The sequence below is a fragment of the Dufourea novaeangliae genome, unplaced genomic scaffold (genome assembly GCF_001272555.1).
Source record: "Dufourea novaeangliae isolate 0120121106 unplaced genomic scaffold, ASM127255v1 scaffold8, whole genome shotgun sequence".
In the NCBI taxonomy this organism is placed as follows: Eukaryota; Metazoa; Arthropoda; class Insecta; order Hymenoptera; family Halictidae; genus Dufourea; species Dufourea novaeangliae.
The window spans coordinates 14,146,378-14,164,310 of NW_015373923.1; the positions used below are offsets into that span (position 1 = coordinate 14,146,378).

The following is a 17,933-nucleotide window of genomic DNA, read 5'->3' on the forward strand; positions in this document are numbered from 1 at the left end:
GACAATTTTGCTTATTGACGTATCCTCCGAGGTGGAAATGAGCTTCATCTGAAAAGATGATTTTTCGGTAAAAATGCTCATCTTCGATCAAGCGATCTTCGGCCCATTGAGCAAACCGAAAACGCATCGGATGGTCATGCGGCTTCAGCTCTTGCACTAATTGAACTTTATACGCATTCATACCGAGATCTTTATGCAAAATTCTTCTCAAAGAAGTGCGTGAAATGTTCAATTCTTGAGAACGATGACGAGTTGATGTTGATGGTTGTTCACGCACACTCTGAGCAACAGCAGCGATGTTTTCGGTTGAGCGCACTGGACGAGTACGTACACGGGTTGTTTTATCCAACAACGATCCAGTTTCACGAAATCGCTTCACAAATTGATCCACAAACTGCGTTTTTGGCACATCCTTTTTGTCACATTTTTTTCGTAAATTTCTTACAGTTTGAGTAGAAGACTCACCACTTTGGAAATAAGTTTTTAATATTTCCCAACTTTGTTCAAGTGAAAAGCGACCCATTTCATAAATGTGAAACATAAAACTAACTTTCTGTCACATCGGAAATGTCATCAAACCTTCCAACCTCAAAATAACCTTTAGTTCTAATTCCAAACGTTAGATGGCCCACCCTGTATAACACCGAAAGTTGCAAAGGATTTTCCGGGATTGAAACAAAGAGGTACATAAGTGAAAGATCTGATACAAACTTAATTTTGATGTATTATTTCAATACGATAGTCGTATCAGGGAAATCGCTTAGGGTAAAGTAGCCTAATACGAGACCTTTTCTAATATGAAACCCCAGCCTACCTTCGTTACGGAGAAGTCTTGAACGTCGCAAACAATTTAAAAACATGCACTACAGGGAAACACATAACAAGTGGTAGTTCAACTGATGAATGTGAAGGAGACATTGTTCTGAACGATGAAACTGATGACGAAGAAAATTATGAAGCAGAATGCTTATTTTGTACAAGACTTTATTCTTCAGATGTACATGGTGAACAATGAGTTCAGTGTATGAAATGTTACCGGTGGGCCCATGGAGACTGCGGTGCAAACACAATTAATTTTATATGCCCAATGTGTGAAAAAAGACGTTTTTGAATTCATGTTTTTGCATACTTTTCATTTTTATTTTATTCTGATGGAACTCTATCTGTTTTGTTATAATTTCTAATAAGTTTTAAAAGTGTACACATCTTACATGTCAAACGTGTATCGTATTTCAATAGAACTATTTTTTATCGAGAATTGTGCGTGTTTAAAAAAATGATTCTCATATTCGGCTACTTTACTCTACTGCTGCATGTTGGCGACAACTAAGACGTAGGGCAAATGAAATTTGTGTATAAAAATGGAAGGAGATTGTTGATCGACTGGCATCTGTTTTATAATAATTGTTACATTCGTCCCGAGCCTCCCTTATAAAATATCGTCTTCGGTCTAAACAGATGTCCCAAACTTTTGAGAACACGATATACGTGAGAATACGATATACGAAATATTAAGAAAAGTTTCTAAATACTTACTTCGATTGATATTGGAACCTATATTCACCGAGTATTCACACATATTGTCGAGTACTGTAACTAGGGAAGACAGGGGCTAATTGACTAATGGGGTTAGTTGACTAATTCCCTTTAACTATTGTATTATAGAATAAATGGTGCTTTTATCCACGATATTGATAAATATGAATGACTATATCTCACCATTTAATGTGTCGCCGTGACAGAACTCGCGTGTTATATCAGTGAGAATAAAACATTTAAAAACATCGGCGATGAGCAAATATTTTCGTTTTGACTATTTATAAATTTCTGTTTATTAAGTATTGCATAATACTTTTTCCTGAATATTTTGTGGAAATGCAAGTATTGACTGTAATTTACAGTATGTAGTTTATTTTATCCGGTTTGTAGAGGTTTTGTTCGTGCGGCTCTTAACATGTTAAAATATCGGTCATGGTTACTTGATTAAGCATAAGTGGGATTATCCTCAGAATCAGAATATGATACAGAATGCTTGGTATTCGATAAACCTTACAGTGATAGCGTTCGTAGATGAGCTCACAAAAACTGCATCACCTCTAATATAGTGTTTTATATGTGAACTAATTTGACCTAATTTCTCCTACAAATCATCATTTAGTTCATTACAATAAACATATATGAACAATTAAATGTTTAGTTTTTGTTAATACCGTTATTTTTTTCTTAAATGCTTCAAAGTAAATGTTTAGTCAACTAACCCCACAGGCGGGGTTCGTTGACTTATTGCTCTCACTAATCTAAATATGTCAAAAATTACAACCTCGGCTCAATTAAATCGATTTTCGAAATTGAGCCTGTATACCTAAGTAAATATGTAAACTTTTGGTATGCATCAAGTCAACAAAATATAAATGGTTCATTTGTAAAAATCAGACATGTTGAAAATTAGTCAACTAGCCCCGATATCTTCCCCATTTCATTCGTGTTAAAAAGCGACTCGTCAGTTCACCGAATCGTCGAACTTTCTCCGTATTACTCAAGTTTCCCTATTATTCTCCGGCGATCCGAGTTCACGGAAGAACCGTCATCCACGACGAGAGCACGAAATGTTGCCGGACCAGCCGCTATTACCGCGACAATGGCGGGACTTCCGTTCTACAAGCCTCGAAGTTGTCCGCGCGGAGAAATGTGTCGTGCTACGTGGCCTCTAAGCGATCCAGCCGGCCCCATTCGTATTGGTAACGGCGCTGTTTGTACTCACCCACGACGTCGAATATGTTACGATAAACCCCCCCTGTTCCACCATTAATTTCACCAGGAGAAATAGTACGGCGACGGGCTCCGACCGGGTACCACTAACTCACGGTCCACGCTCGCCGTCCGTTTCTTTCTCCGGCGAAAGAAAAATGTCACGGAGGATTCTTGAGAGGCAAAGTAATTTCCTAACCTCGCAGCTGAAAAACGCGTTCCGAGATTAGGTAAAACCGTTGCGCGAGAATTAATAGTATAGTTTGGATACACTATGCAGCACATGAAACTAAAGATGACAAGTTACATTTTCGTCGATTGATAAAATCATTAATACGGTATTCTCAGGACCGGCGCTACCATTAAGGCGTTCGAGGCAGTCGCCTAGGGCGTAAACCGTGAGAAGGCGCAAAAATCCAGCTGGTCTTATTGAACGGTGCAGCAGATTTAATAATAACAGCATTTTGTTTAACGCAATGAATAAAAATATACATACGACCAAGCTTCAACACTTGTTTTGAAAGAACTAGTAGACAATTTTGCGAGGAAAAAGGCAAGAGAAATTAAATTTTAATTTTATGATATAGGGATGTGTAACTTAGTAATTGATAATAAATTTGTGGATTCAAATTATTTTCTTTTTTTACAATTTCAATTTTAAAAAAACGTAACTAATTTATAAAATAGGGGGCGCGTTAATTAGCTTAGTAGTATTCTCCATCCTATAGCTCGAGATTAATAACGTGATTGTAGAAAGTAGTGATAAAAATTTTGTTGTTCGAACTGTCATATTACAAGATTCCAGTCTATTGTCGAACCGTCCAGTGATTTTAAGAGGATGATAAGTCAGCGTGTGGCCGCCGATGAGTTAGAACACGGGGATCGGTTTGTCTGCGAAGAATTTCTGGGATCCCCCTGGCTTTTGTTCAATGGTTATGCAACCGTTGAAAAGCCTGCAATCTCGATCGAAACGGTGACTGATCCTTTGGACACCGAGATCTTGATCGGAGAAGAAAAGAGAAACGACCAGCGAAGAGAGCATATCGGTTTGATCGATTTTCCCTGCCATTGGCTTGTTTCTATAATCAGCGGGGAAGGCATTGTTTTTACTCCTCGATATTAGAAAATTTTTTGTATTATTTCTGAGGAAACAATATCACCTATGAAACCTCAATGGTGTGTAATGAATTAAGGTCTTCCGTTGTTCGCTACGCGCGATTTATAACCGAAAAAAGCCCTCTTCCGCGGGAAGAATAAAGTGCAACGCTCGAGGGAACATACTGATACACCCAGTCTCATTTTTTTTCCCTCGCTTCATTCTAGTCAACCAATGACCCGGCAAAAGCGCCAATTACGAGCCCAACGTTGCACGAAATGTTCGTTTCTATATCGGCATTCTCTGGCTATTTCCCTATTCTACATGAAAATAAAAGAAAGGAAGCCTTAATAATGAAACTTTTTACACCTATTAATTTTTATCGATTACGATTGCATTATCGTTCATTCAGTATTGTACATTATGACCCTTTTGTCATTTGTAGGTCGAGTACAGGCCCTGCGTTGTTCCCGGAAGTGCATGGGAATTGATGCGGGAATTCCTGCAAGGCTTTCTCGGACCTACTGTGTCCAATCAAGCTCCACAATATTTGCAGGTAATGATTGATTTGATCAATTGTCTATACGTTGCTAACTTAGAGTCGTCACTGACGCTTCACCGAAAAAGTAAATAAAATAGTTTTCTTGTATAATATGGCCATGTTTATCATTTTCGTAGAACCGGATGAATGATATCTATCAACCTCTGGATACTATACAACAGTATTTGGAACACTTCGGTCAGTACCGAAAAGCTACGGGTGTGATTTAAGAAAATATCGACCTACTTCAATAAAAGTCATAAAAATATTTTGGAACAAAGCGAAAATTACAATAGTGTACTTACAATTAATTAATTCGGATATATAACTTAATTTGAATCAGCAGTGAAATCTATACAAAATATTGTACACCCTTTTAGAGTAGATTTATCGGTAACATTAAATTTTACCGACCGATTGTGTCGATAAGAAAGTAATCTACAATTATGACGGTAAACACTTTTGAGGTCATTTTGTCAATCTTTCAATCTTTGTACAGTCTATTTATTTCACTACGGTTTCTATATTTTGTTAAAACAACGGAAACAAAGATTTGATCTTTACAGTAGTACGGCATTTCGAATTCTTTTGTCATAACACAGCAAACATACATATTTTGCATTGTACAGTAACGTGTATGTATGCAATGATACAAATTAATTACCTTGTATATTTCGTAATTTAATTATTCACATATATAATTTGTGGAAAATTGTATGAAATGCAAGCAGAGATCGTTTTGTGTTTCTATGAAACTCACCTTCGAACGTTCTGCTTCGTCTATACTTCCGTCACAGTGGTGAATATTCATAAACGAATGAAGCAGCAGATTTATAATTATACTGACGCTAAAGATATCACTCTTCCTTTGGTTAGCGTAATTTACAGTCAATTTACGTTATTACCTGTGGATATCTTTCAGACTTATTGACCAACAACACGCTTACATTATATCCCAGATAACACAGGACGCCTTCAAGACGTCCACTTTACGGCTATTTCAGGTCTAAGACGCCTTGAAGCCGTCTTCAAGGCGTCATGTACTATCTGGGATGTATTATATTTTTATAATTTTTAGTTTATATCTACATAGATGTTTTATTAGATAATAATGCAGCGACCAATCTCTAGGCGATCTTTTAATTCACTTTGGTATTAAACAAGTTTATGCAGAATGCGAACATTTGAAAGTATTACAATGTCTATTTAAAAGCAAAGTTGTACGCAAATCTACATAAACAAGAGCGCGTAACTTAACGGAAACCTTCCACGGAATCGTCGTGCGGTTAAGTAGATGCGTCTACTTTTACAAAGTCTAATGACTGTCCAAAGTCTGGAATCCTATATTTTACATAGCGGTTTCAGTAAAAAGAACACGCTAGCCTTTATAATCTTTTAAGAGAATTTGATTGGTCACTCGAGGATACTTCTACGTCGTACGCGTACGGGTCGTACGATTGAACGATTGCAGCGCCGTTGTATCGCATCTTGCGATCACTCGTGTAGTAATATAGTGCGCTTGAAACGTGATTGTCGAAGGTACTTTTTCTTATCATTAAGCTGCTAAATATCGGGCAAATTATCAGTGACGATGGAGGTATTTATGAGCAAAATATATACGACACATTATAACGAACAATTTCCTCTAAAATGTGAACTATGAAACAACGAACTTCCCTTCATTTTTAGATTCAAATATTGACCGCAAAGTCATCAAAATTCGTGGCCAATGTATCCGTAAGTAATAAACACTTAATGTCGAAGTCCAACAGGATAAGGAAATGAGAGCCAGAATTTTTGTACTTCATTCACGCTTACTTATAAATATGTTACAACCCAGTAAAATATTCATAATGATAATGTTTAATGAAATATGGTACAAGTGGTTGCAAGACTTATTCTAATTAAAATTTCTAATTTTCATATGTACAATGTGTTGATTTTACATGTATCTTACTTTATGTATTTAGGTCAAGCCAACTACAACAATAAAAGAAGTTAAAGAAGAATTATATAAACTGAAGAAAGCACCAAATATTCATAGGCAAAGCTTAAGGCTAGATGCTAAAGGAAAAACTTTATCTGATTCAGATTCTCTAAAAAGTTTATCTGTTTCTGATGGTGGAAAATTATATTTCAAAGACCTTGGACCACAAATTAGCTGGAAAACTGTGTTTCTTGTGGAATATGCTGGTCCTTTAGTCATTTATTTATGGTTATACCAACGTCCATGGATCTTTTATGGTGATGTTGATACATCTAAAATTCATACTACTGTTTCGTAAGTTTTCTTTATAAGTAGATGAAAAAAATTTAATGCAGAAGATCTAATCAAATGTAATTTCAGGGTGGCAGCTGTTTGTTGGATAGTACATTATGCAAAGCGGCTCCTAGAAACATTATTTGTACACCGATTTAGTCATGCAACAATGCCATTACGTAACCTATTTAAAAATTGTAGTTATTATTGGTTGTTTGCCATGTACGTAGCGTATCATGTAAATCATCCATTATTCACACCTGCCAGCCCATTAAAATTTTATATTGGCACAACTATGTTTGCACTTTGTGAATTGGGAAATCTGAGTATTCATATAGCTCTAAGGAATCTGAGACCAGCAAATTCTACAGTAAGGAAGATACCTGTAGCGACTGGGAATCCATTCACTGCACTATTTAATTTAGTTTCATGTCCGAATTATACTTACGAAGTTGGTAGTTGGATTGGTTTTACCATCATGACTTCTTGCCTTCCAGGTATAAATATACTTACTATTTCATTAAGAAGAAAGTAACATACAAAATTCTATGATTCTTATTTATTTCAGCTGGTCTGTTTACATTTGCTGGTGCATACCAGATGACCCTCTGGGCATTAGGAAAACACAAGGCATACAAGAAAGAGTTTTCCAACTATCCAAAAAGCCGAAAAGCTATCATTCCATTTGTGTTGTAAATAGTATGCGATAATCTGCATTTAGGAATATTATATTGGTAATTATTATTATTGTGTTTTTAGATTTATGGATTTTGTTACCAATATTTTTATCCTTTAAATAAATAATTTACAAGGGAATTCCGTGTATTACCATACTTATAGTTTCATTTATTTATAATATATATTCTAAAACACCTATGCTTGATATTTAAAAGTTCGATTGAGCCACTTGTTCTTCGCATGGTAATTTGTTTATCAATTTGTACATATCGTCTTTTAATGTGTTTATTATAGTTTGACACTCTTGCATTTGAATTTTATATTTATTCTTCAATTCTTCATGGCCATAGCATGCATTGTGTAACTTCTTTTTTGCTTCTGATGGTGTGATGTTCTTTGCAGTCAAACCAAGAAGACCTTCCATGTGTAGTATATGTTTTCTAGCATCTTTCAACTCTTCCCTCAGAGCATTTAATTCTGTAATTAACGTAATGTTCTCTTCTATTGTTTTATCCATATCTTTCCCACTACCAGGTTTATCCTGAAACACTTGTTTTCTAAGAGAAGCTATTGTTCTTTCCAGGTGATCCCTTTGCTTCATAAATTCACATTGAGCATCAAAGTCTGCTTTACGACTGCGCAAGAAATCGTCGCTGGCACTATACTTGTGATACAATTTTGTTATGGCATTCTTCAACGCTTGCGGCTCCTGTACAAGACCTGACGCGTCCAACAAGTCCACGCGAATTCTTTTCAGAAGTTGCTGACACTTTTTGTTCCGGTGCACTTCATACTGCAACTCGCGTCTTGCTGCTCCCAATTTTTCCCTCAGTTCGTACAACTGCAGTTCTAAACTCACATTAGTTTTATGAAGATTTACTAACTCTGTTTCCATGTCTCGTATCTTTTCCTTAAGTTCTCTGATCTCTTGATCCCGTGGTTCTATCTGATTTTTTAATTCGGTGATCTTATAATTCAATACAAACTTAAACTTCTCCAATTCCTGATTCAAACGTTTCAATTCGTATATTTGACTTTCTCTATCCTGAATCGTAACATCTCTGTCGTTTATTTCTCTCTTTAAATCCTCTTTATCCTTTTCCAGTTCTTGGATGGACGACTGAAAGTAACTGTACTCGTTTTGAACGCGTTGCATTTGCCTCTTCAGTTCCTCGACATCCTTTTGGCTAGCAATATATCTATTACGCATCATTCCAGCCTCTCCTTTTAGTTTCAAGATCAACTCTCTTTCCTCATGCAACAAATTTTCGTAATTGGTTCGTAGTTCTAAAATTTCTTGATCAGCATCATCCTCTATCTGTGTCGTCATTTGTTCATGGACACGCGCCTGATGTGTCATTTCATCCTGAGTTTCCTCCAGTTGTAATTTGTTCTGGTGCAACAGAGCCTCGTATTTATTCGTCGCGTTTTGTAATTCTTCAGCTCCCTGTTTCCCTAAATCTTCCAAGCGTTTCTCGTAATCCTGTCGCATGGAATTCATATGATCCTCCAACTGTAAGTACTTATCATACTCCGTGATAAGTTTGGCATCGTAGTTCATTTCTACTCGTTTCATTGTTTCCTCATGATTCTCTTTCATTCTATCTATTTCTATGTTTATTACATTAAGCTCATTCTTATGATCTTCCTGTAGCCTGCTTATCTTGTCTCTCAGTTCCTCAATAGCGTCGCAATACCCTTTATGAAGGTCCCGTACTTTATCGTTATGTTGAACATCTATTTGACGCATTTTATACGCGTGCTCAGTTTCCAATTCCCTCATTCTGACATTCAAGTCTTGTATCGTATGTATTTTTTCTACTAGGTCGCCTTTACTAATCAGCACCTCATTTGTGTATACTATTTCTTTTCCTACCTTCGCTTTTCCTTCAGCAGAATACAATTTCCAAATGCACATACTACCATCAATACCGGTAGACACTAAATATTCTTGATTGTGAGAAAGAGCAATCTATAAAATTATCAAGTAATATTAGAGTTTCGTGTAATAAAAAGGAGAGTTATGTGTTTTGCTAAATCATGAATCTTTCTGTTTATATAACATTGGTATGTTTTTACCTTTGTGACATCAACAGAATGAATGTTAAATTCTGAGTATTGTACTGGTTCTTGAAGTGGACACTTCACCGATAAAATACTGCCACCAGGACAAACAAGAAATAAAACTTGATCTTGTTTCCCTAGTATCATACTGTGCATGGTTTCTCCCGGAAGATTATACTCTCGAGCTATCTAATGGAAATAATATTCTATATATCTTTATGAAGAAATATACAGGACTAATAAATGGAATTATACAGGAACAATTAATTACCGCATTCTCTTTAATCTCACGTATAATACTGTCACTGCCAATACAATATGAAACTTGTTCGTCGGCAGACAGAGCAATGTCTTGTAAATTTATGTTTTTTATAATTATTTCGGCAGAACGTGTACCAGTAGTCATATCCCATTGGTATATAGCACCCTCACTGCCTAATGTTAGCAATTTTGTGTCAGTTTGTGACCACAATAGAGCTTTTACTCTATTAGTGTGACCTTTCAAAATGAAGTAGCTAGTGAAATCTACTGTTGTATAAACTTGTACAATATTTTCATTAACAGCTGCAAATAAGTGACCACCGTGGCTAAAAGTTACGGTTTTACAACATCTTATCGGGAATTCTTCCATGGTTAATAAATCGTCTATTAATATACACATGAAGCGTAACTTATCACTAAAACCAATCAAACAAAAGAGTCCTGTGGGATGTAAAGAAATCCCACAAATATGTTCCGTATATTGTTTAAATAAAATTAAACTTCCAGACTCAAAATCCCATAGCCTTATGCTATGGTCAAATTCTCCACATGTCATGAAGATTGATTTCCAAGCACACATTGAGAGATTACTTATAGGTCCATAATGTAGTGCTTGACCCAAGATTTTTAATTCTTGTGGTTCTGGATCTATGCTCAAGTCAGGCCCCCATAATCTTGCATGAAACAATTGGGGCCAGCCGGTTGTAATTACTAAACTATCCAAACTTATATTAATGCTTATATTATGAACTTGATATAAATCTGGATTCTCATCTTTTGATACTTGTGTTGGAATTATAAAAACGTTCCTTTTCGTATATTTATGTTGACCCTCTCTTTCAAACACCACGATTGTTTTGAAACCGTATGCATATGCGAATCCTTTCGAAAATGCAATTAAACAACGAATATTATTATTCCATTCGCTGTCTTCTTTAATGTCCGTTATTGAACTCGTGGCTTGTATAACATATTCTTCTCGAATTTTAAGATTCATAGAAGTTGTATCGCTCATTTTATAAATATTTTTTAAGTCTCCGTTTTCTAAGTAAAGTATTTTACCATCTTTGGTTCCAAGCAATAATCTATCCGAATTCAGCCAAGTTATGGAACACGCAAGTATATTGTCTGCTTTAGAGAATCCGTATGGACGCCATACCGTTTCAGAAAGAGTTAAGAATTTAAATGTGCGTAAACCCGCAACCGCAACTACTCCTGTATCGGATGGATTACATGCTAATAATTCAATAATAGCCGGCGGAGTTTGTTGAGTGCCTACTTTTATACTAGATTCCATTTTCCCCTTTTCCCAATTGTAGTAAAGCATTCTTTGATCAGGCTCTCCTGTAACTGCTGCTAGATATTTATTATCAAAGCTGAAGCCAATGCATGTAAATTTAGTAACCTCAGGTGCGTCGTAAGGTATACCGAGTAGTTTTTTCCTCTTTAACGTTTGAAGATCATATATTGATATTGTAGGCTTTTCGCCAACTTCGCAGGTTGCGACATATTTCCTTTATATAAAAAAAATATATATGTACGACTGGAAAGTTTTTACAGAATGGAAATATAAAATATTTTTGAACATACCTATTAGGGGTAACAGCAATTATATTTATCTCATGTTTATCGGACAAACGTATTAATCGTTGTCTACGTTGTGGAATGTGATGAAGTGATATTACATTACCGACTGGATATAAGATTTCATTGTCCGAAATATAATGTACGTTCGAAGCTATGTCAGTTTTTAAACCGTAAAATACTCTGGCTTGCAATGAAAGCGTCATCTTAATCTTAAATGTCCTTTCCACTTACTTCAGTAAAACATACAATTATGCTTAAGATTCTAAGGGTGGAACGTGTGTAATATGTTAGTGCATGCTGTTTACATTCCCATAGCAACAAACCTAATTAATATTTATCTATAAAATCATAAATGTCATATTACATATTTGTAAGACTAATTACATGTTATACATTAATTGCTAGTAGCAGTATATTTAATTCTTATTTAATTAAATACTAATTAATGAGAAACGATAGCATATATTATATAGTATGTGAAAGTAATAGAAAACAAAAAATCAGGAATCTTTTCAATAAAAAGTACGTTCGATGAGTAATATATTTTTTATTAACCGCTTCTCTAATGATATTGAACAAGAAAACCGGCGAGGAGCCCCGTAATATTTAAATGTTCAATAAAACGGCAAAATACGCGCGGAAAGAGAGCCATGGCGCCATCCAACAATGAAACTAAGAGATCAGAAAAATTGGAAAATCCTAACACTAGCACTAGCGATTGCTAGCGGTTGGAAATAAACATAATGGTCGCCGATCTCGTCCAATCTCGTCTGTGGTTCGATGTTTACTTATTTTTTTCCTAATGTTAGTTAGTGACGTTAGTGACTAACCCAGCTAACCGGCAGTCAAAATATGTAAACACAAATGAGGCAACCTCGTTGCATAGAATAAATACATATTGTGTATGTATACAAAAAAATGAACTTTAAGCATTTGAATGATTATAGGTTATTCCGATGGGTTCTTGGTGTTTCTATCATTTTGTTTGTATGCAACATAATTTGATGTGAAAATTAATATCTCCTCAAATTGAAAGACACTTCTAAAATGCTACACGAAGTGTTACTGGCATTGTGGGGGTGTTCGACTAATGCTTTAGATATATTGGAAACAAATGTAAGCTTTCGATTATGTTTGGTACTGAAACACTCGGCATGTTTGGTTCTGCATTTTTCTAAACTTAAAGATTATTATTTCTAGACTATAGACCTTGAAAAATATTTACATCCTGGGGAACGTGCATTACTTAAAAAAATATTAGACATAGTCGAGGAGTGCAATGTTATTAGAAACTTTATTCAAGATTATACAACATTCAATATTTCAAGATCCAGTGATGGTATAAGAAATTTCCACTTTACTTATTTGATTTTGTTATACTTAACAGTTACATATTCAAATTTTATTAAGCTATAGTTACTTTATATTAGTTTATTTATTACAGAATTACAAAGTTTACCTCAAGGTTTATATCTACAAGCTCTATGCGAAGGAATGGATCAAGCTTTGGAACCATTTCGTGAAGAAATTATCGATTTAGAGAATGTAGTTCTTCATGATAGTTATACGCCATTATCATTTATTCTTTGTCACGTCCAAAAGTATATTGGTTTATTTTCTGTACTAAATTCTATTATACGAGAAGTGAGTATATAATCTTATATTACTTTTCACATTATTACAGAGTTAGTGAATACATATTCATGTTTTCATATCATTTTAGATTAGTACACAGAAAATTCATGGCTGTAGACTATTACAGTGTTTACATCAAAATATGCATACTGGTATTCCTGAAGTGAAATCAGCCTTAGAAAAGTGAGTGACCATTATTATTATTACCTTTATTTTATCTGTTTGTTAATTAATTTATTATTATTCAGGATGTCTCATTGTGTACATACAGTTTTCTATAAACAATTAACAAGTTGGCTTTTGTATGGTCATTTAGAAGACATGCATAGTGAGTTTTTCATTCAGAAAATATCAAATGGACAAAACAGTTTGATATTAGCAAATAATAAACACACCCCGGCCGAGATAAAAAACATAAAATTGAACTCCGATATGTGGGATTACAATGTTCAAGTGGATATGCTACCTTCGTACATCAGACCGTCATTAGCAGCTAAAATTTTAACTATAGGGCAAACAATTATAATGTTTAGTAATGACCCAAGGCAGAAGAAAGGTAAGAAGCTTATGAAAAATTGTAAAGTTTGTAAAACAAAGATATTATAAATGTTTCTGTTGGTTTATAGACTTTGCGGTAGATGATCAGAGTGAGAATTCTATATGGGGCGATAAAGAATATGAATATTTTCTTAAAATTCAGAATCTTCAGAAGAACCCAATTTTTAATATTATTGAATTTGAATGTACGATCGATGAATTAAAACAATGTGTAACTGAACTATTATGGCGAGTCGCTGTTGAAGAAGCCCAATTAGTACAACAATTGAAATTAGTAAAAGACTTTTTCCTTATGGGCCGGGGTGATTTGTTTCTTGAATTTATTAGACTCACTGCACATATATTGAACAAGCCACCGACAAATCATACATCTAGAGACATCAATCTAGCTTTTCAAATTGCATTAAGGAAAATGCATTTAAACGATGAGAGCGCTATGGAGAGTTTTAATTTTTTAGTACCACTTCCAGTGGAAGAGAGTGATGATACAGAAGTAGAAGGTGCAGAAATTACTGACAAGGAACGTGAGGATCCTATTGGTAAGATCTTCTTTTTATATGAACTATATTTTCTGAACAAATAAACATTTCAATAATGCGTTATTGTTATTTATCAAATAAATATAGAGAGGCGTGGATGGGGTATGATCATTTTGAAGTACAAAGTCATATGGCCATTACACTTACTATTTAATCCATCTGCTTTAAACGATTATAATACATTATTCCGATTTTTGCTTAGAGTTAAGAAAACTCAAATTGGTCTGTGGAATCTTTGGAGTGAGCATATGTATTATAAAAATATGTAAGACATAATTATAATACTTCGTGTATAAGCAAAACACTGTTTTAAGACGTTAAGACAATGTTTTAACTCTTATGAATCTTTCCTTATTTTAGCGACATTGGTGTAATACAACTAAGAAATAACTTAATATTTATTATTGATAATTTACAATACTATTTGCAAGTGGACGTATTGGAAAGTCAATATACTATTATGGAAGGAAATATGAAAAATACTCGAAATTTTGAAGACGTACAAAAGGCACACTCTATTTTTTTGGCTAACGTTATGTCCCAAACGTTTTTATTAGGAAGTTTAACGGAACGAAAAAATCCTGTATGTTATACTTAAATTTATATATGTCTTCAATACGTTAATAATTACACGATTCACGTATTTACTGAATATATTTTAATAGGTAAATAAATTAATAAAACTATTACTACGACTTTGCGACGACTTTATCTTGCAAGCGTCGATGTGGGAAGTAGGCAACTTACTTTTAACAGAGAAAGAAGAACTCAAAACGTTGTCCGACACTCTTGAAAGTTTAATGAGTTGGTTGACTAAAACATTAAATAGAGTTCGTGCACAACCCAGTGGAGAACACTTAGCTCAATTATTATTGAGATTGGACTTTAATAGATGGTTTAGTAAAAAAATATGAACAAAATGCGTTATTTTGAATATTCAGTGGTTTTAAGTGCCGTATGTGGAGATATCACATATGCATAGTGATATATTATTTCAGAATTAACTTTTCTCTGTGGTATAATTTCAATTTATTGTTTTATATCATTTAAAGTGCATTAGTAATAAGATAATTAGGTAGTTACATCAGTTAGAAAATACAAACAAATGAACATCCTATTTGTTGCTCTAATTGTTACAAATATGTAAAAGAAGACTAGCATAATAGGTTTAATATGTCTGTATAATGAATGCAGCATGTAAGCAGTATTAAACTATTTTTTTACATTTGTTGAATAAATAGTGAATCTTCATTGAATGTAACAATTCTGAACATTTTCCTCCAAAACCATAATTGTATTACAATAGTAGGGTCAAATGCGTTTTTCGTTTATGTAAATAATAAAAATAATTGTTATATAATATCAAGGAGTACATAAATTTCTTATACTATTTATTCAAGTTCATTAAATGTACAAAAACATTAATAAAAGCTGTATCGTTTTATATAACAATGTTATATATTATATAATATTTATGACATTAATTTAATTATAAATAAATTCAATAAAAAACGTACTTATATCATACTTAATGCTGTATGGTCTAAATAATCACATTCAATTACTTGAGAAGTCAAGTTCCATTCTCTTAATCGCTGTCATCATTATAATCATCTTCCGTGTATCCATAAGTTTTATCATGCTCACGTTGACTTAGTTGTATCATATTTTTAATTGCGAAATCTGATGATAATTGTTCAGCAACAAAACCATCGTTATTTTTTATTGTTGGATCTGCATCATGTTGCAGTAACAAATTGATTATACTAACATGTCCACGACTTGCTGCTATATGTAATGGTGTTTCACCAATTTTATTCTATAATAATAATTTACATAGAAGATGCAAATACTCCAAAGACTTATTTTGCAAATAGATAATTTTGTAACATACTTACTTGAGCATTAACTACAGGATTTGGCAAGTTTAAAAGTTCCTTTACACAATCTATGTGACCAGCACGTGCAGCCCAATACAATGAAGTATTACCCACTGTGTCCAAAGCTGTACCTGAAACTCCTTGCTTTAGGTATTCCTTTAATAATGAAAGATTTCCACGTCTTGCAGCATCATGCAATGGTAATTCAATTTCTTCAGTTTGTTCTTCAACTATATGTGAATTTTTTTTCAGTATACTAATACACATAATGAATAGTAAGATAAAACTGCAAATTTAATTTTAAACTGACCATAATTGGCAGGTACAAGACCCTCTCGATTTCCACATTTTGCTCTCCACCAATTAGGTTCTACATCTTTGTCGTAAACATAAAGAATTTCACCTTCATCGAATGATAGTTCATCAGCCTATAAAGTGTAAAGTGTATTAATATATTTGTTATATATGTTTAAAAACAATTACATTGTCCACAAATATGCATGCTTACATTCTGTGCTGTGTATTTATATAATGCTCGCACAACTTTGACCTTACCTTGAAAAGAAATAATAAATTATGTATAGTGATACCAATGCTTGAAAATATCATTTATGCAATGATAACAAAACATAAGAAATAATAGAAAGAAACACAGAACTCTTGACACGCTAGCGATTATTCTTAGTAAATAGTTAGTATATGTAACAAATATCAAAATTACCATGCTCAACAGATTTAATTTACACACACTCTTTTGATTAATGTAAATAATTTAATCATCATAATCGCTTTTTAGTTTAAACATTTTATTTACAGAGAGATAAAAACACATATGTTTCAGTATTTAGCACATATCTAGAACATAATTATTATACACCAAACAGTTATAATAATTACAGGTAAGATTAAAATTATCATTTGTATTTCTTGTTATTTACCAGGTTTCCAAACAGTTTTGGGTGGTGCAGGTGTCTGTACAGACACACTCATCATGGTAGACATGTTTGTAATAATAAGAAAGAGGAGATATAATAAGAAGCGACACTCCGGACTTAGAAAGAGATGAAACTACACAGTCAATTTAAAGGGCCGTTCGGCAATGATCGGCAAACTTTGATAAAGTTCGAATATTCAAACGCGACTTATTTTGTGTTACTTCTAAATCTATTTGTAACCTATTTACAAATATATTTTCTGTTTGCAGAATCTCGTGTTTAATGTTGTTACTTATTGTTTAATATTGTTAATTTGTTCTTTTTTATAAGGAAGTGGGAACTATTAAATATTATATGTAGAAGCACTTCCTGTATATTAACCCTACAAATAGAGGATACTTCGGGGTATCAAATTAATGGCCTCTGAACAAACATTGCACGTCCGCTTTTTGTGAAATTTGAGTTTTTATACGCAGATATAGTTCTTGACTGTTTCTTTATACTGTATAAAAATCATACTTCATTATATCTACTTAAAACTGTCTTTCTGTTTAAGTACTTATTTTCTTACACTTTCTTTTTCCTTTTAATTACTATACGTTCACTTTCTCCTTTGTTAAAAGTTCCATTAAAAAGAATCTTTTCGCTATCTTGTCTCACTTTGCTTTTCTCTTTTTTTGTGTGTTTTTCTTTTTTACAGCATTTTATTTCAGAGTTTCTAATCATAATGAGTTCCAGAAACTGGAGTAGACTTTTATGCTCTTACAAAGACTGTAAGAATTCATACAATGAAAAAGATGAAGGAACTAATTTTTTTAGATTTTCCAAGCATGAGAATTTGCAAGTATTGTATATAAATATTTAATATTAGATGATTTACTTGTGGAAATGATAATATGCTTGACTTATGATATGTATTTGCAATAATGTTAGATGTAAGATGTGGCTTCAAGCTTGTGGTAGAGAGGACCTTCCTGCATTGGACTATATGGGCTATTATAAAACCCGACGCCTATGTAGTAAACATTTTGAAGATAGAATGTACATGGGTATCGTTGGTTTTGTTCATCCGTGTAAAAATTTTCCGCTCGATTATTTATTAAAATTATTTATCCGTTTACGTATTTATTATATTTTAAAATATAGTAATA

General features: G+C 33.6%; 5 protein-coding genes across 5 annotated transcripts; 3 read left to right on the forward strand and 2 right to left on the reverse strand.

The window, feature by feature from the left end:
• Positions 1-929: 929 nt before the first annotated feature.
• Positions 930-4,615, forward strand: LOC107194637 (mediator of RNA polymerase II transcription subunit 20). Its single transcript, XM_015584285.1, has 3 exons — positions 930-1,022; positions 4,290-4,400; positions 4,523-4,615. Exons 1-3 carry the CDS (start codon positions 930-932, stop codon positions 4,613-4,615), a joined length of 297 nt encoding a protein of 98 aa, XP_015439771.1.
• Positions 4,616-5,807: 1,192 nt separating this feature from the next.
• On the forward strand, positions 5,808-7,983 carry LOC107195005 (very-long-chain enoyl-CoA reductase). The gene is made up of 6 exons (XM_015584744.1): positions 5,808-5,982; positions 6,075-6,122; positions 6,356-6,666; positions 6,733-7,142; positions 7,214-7,379; positions 7,907-7,983. Exons 1-5 carry the CDS (start codon positions 5,977-5,979, stop codon positions 7,339-7,341), a joined length of 903 nt encoding a protein of 300 aa, XP_015440230.1. The 5' UTR covers positions 5,808-5,976; the 3' UTR covers positions 7,342-7,379; positions 7,907-7,983.
• On the reverse strand, positions 7,532-11,438 carry LOC107194638 (cilia- and flagella-associated protein 57). The gene is made up of 4 exons (XM_015584286.1): positions 11,239-11,438; positions 9,659-11,162; positions 9,403-9,576; positions 7,532-9,295 (listed from the first exon to the last, which is right to left on the reverse strand). Exons 1-4 carry the CDS (start codon positions 11,436-11,438, stop codon positions 7,532-7,534), a joined length of 3,642 nt encoding a protein of 1,213 aa, XP_015439772.1.
• A 746-nt stretch (positions 11,439-12,184) lies between these two features.
• On the forward strand, positions 12,185-14,881 carry LOC107194866 (gamma-tubulin complex component 4). Its single transcript, XM_015584574.1, has 9 exons — positions 12,185-12,351; positions 12,436-12,574; positions 12,680-12,879; positions 12,959-13,053; positions 13,119-13,426; positions 13,497-13,967; positions 14,055-14,232; positions 14,328-14,550; positions 14,633-14,881. The coding sequence occupies exons 1-9, from the start codon at positions 12,283-12,285 to the stop codon at positions 14,879-14,881; spliced, it is 1,932 nt and encodes a 643-aa protein (XP_015440060.1). The 5' UTR covers positions 12,185-12,282.
• A 555-nt stretch (positions 14,882-15,436) lies between these two features.
• LOC107194932 (osteoclast-stimulating factor 1-like) lies at positions 15,437-16,888 on the reverse strand. Its single transcript, XM_015584643.1, has 5 exons — positions 16,786-16,888; positions 16,356-16,402; positions 16,158-16,275; positions 15,866-16,077; positions 15,437-15,786 (listed from the first exon to the last, which is right to left on the reverse strand). Exons 1-5 carry the CDS (start codon positions 16,847-16,849, stop codon positions 15,556-15,558), a joined length of 672 nt encoding a protein of 223 aa, XP_015440129.1. The 5' UTR covers positions 16,850-16,888; the 3' UTR covers positions 15,437-15,555.
• Positions 16,889-17,933: the final 1,045 nt, after the last annotated feature.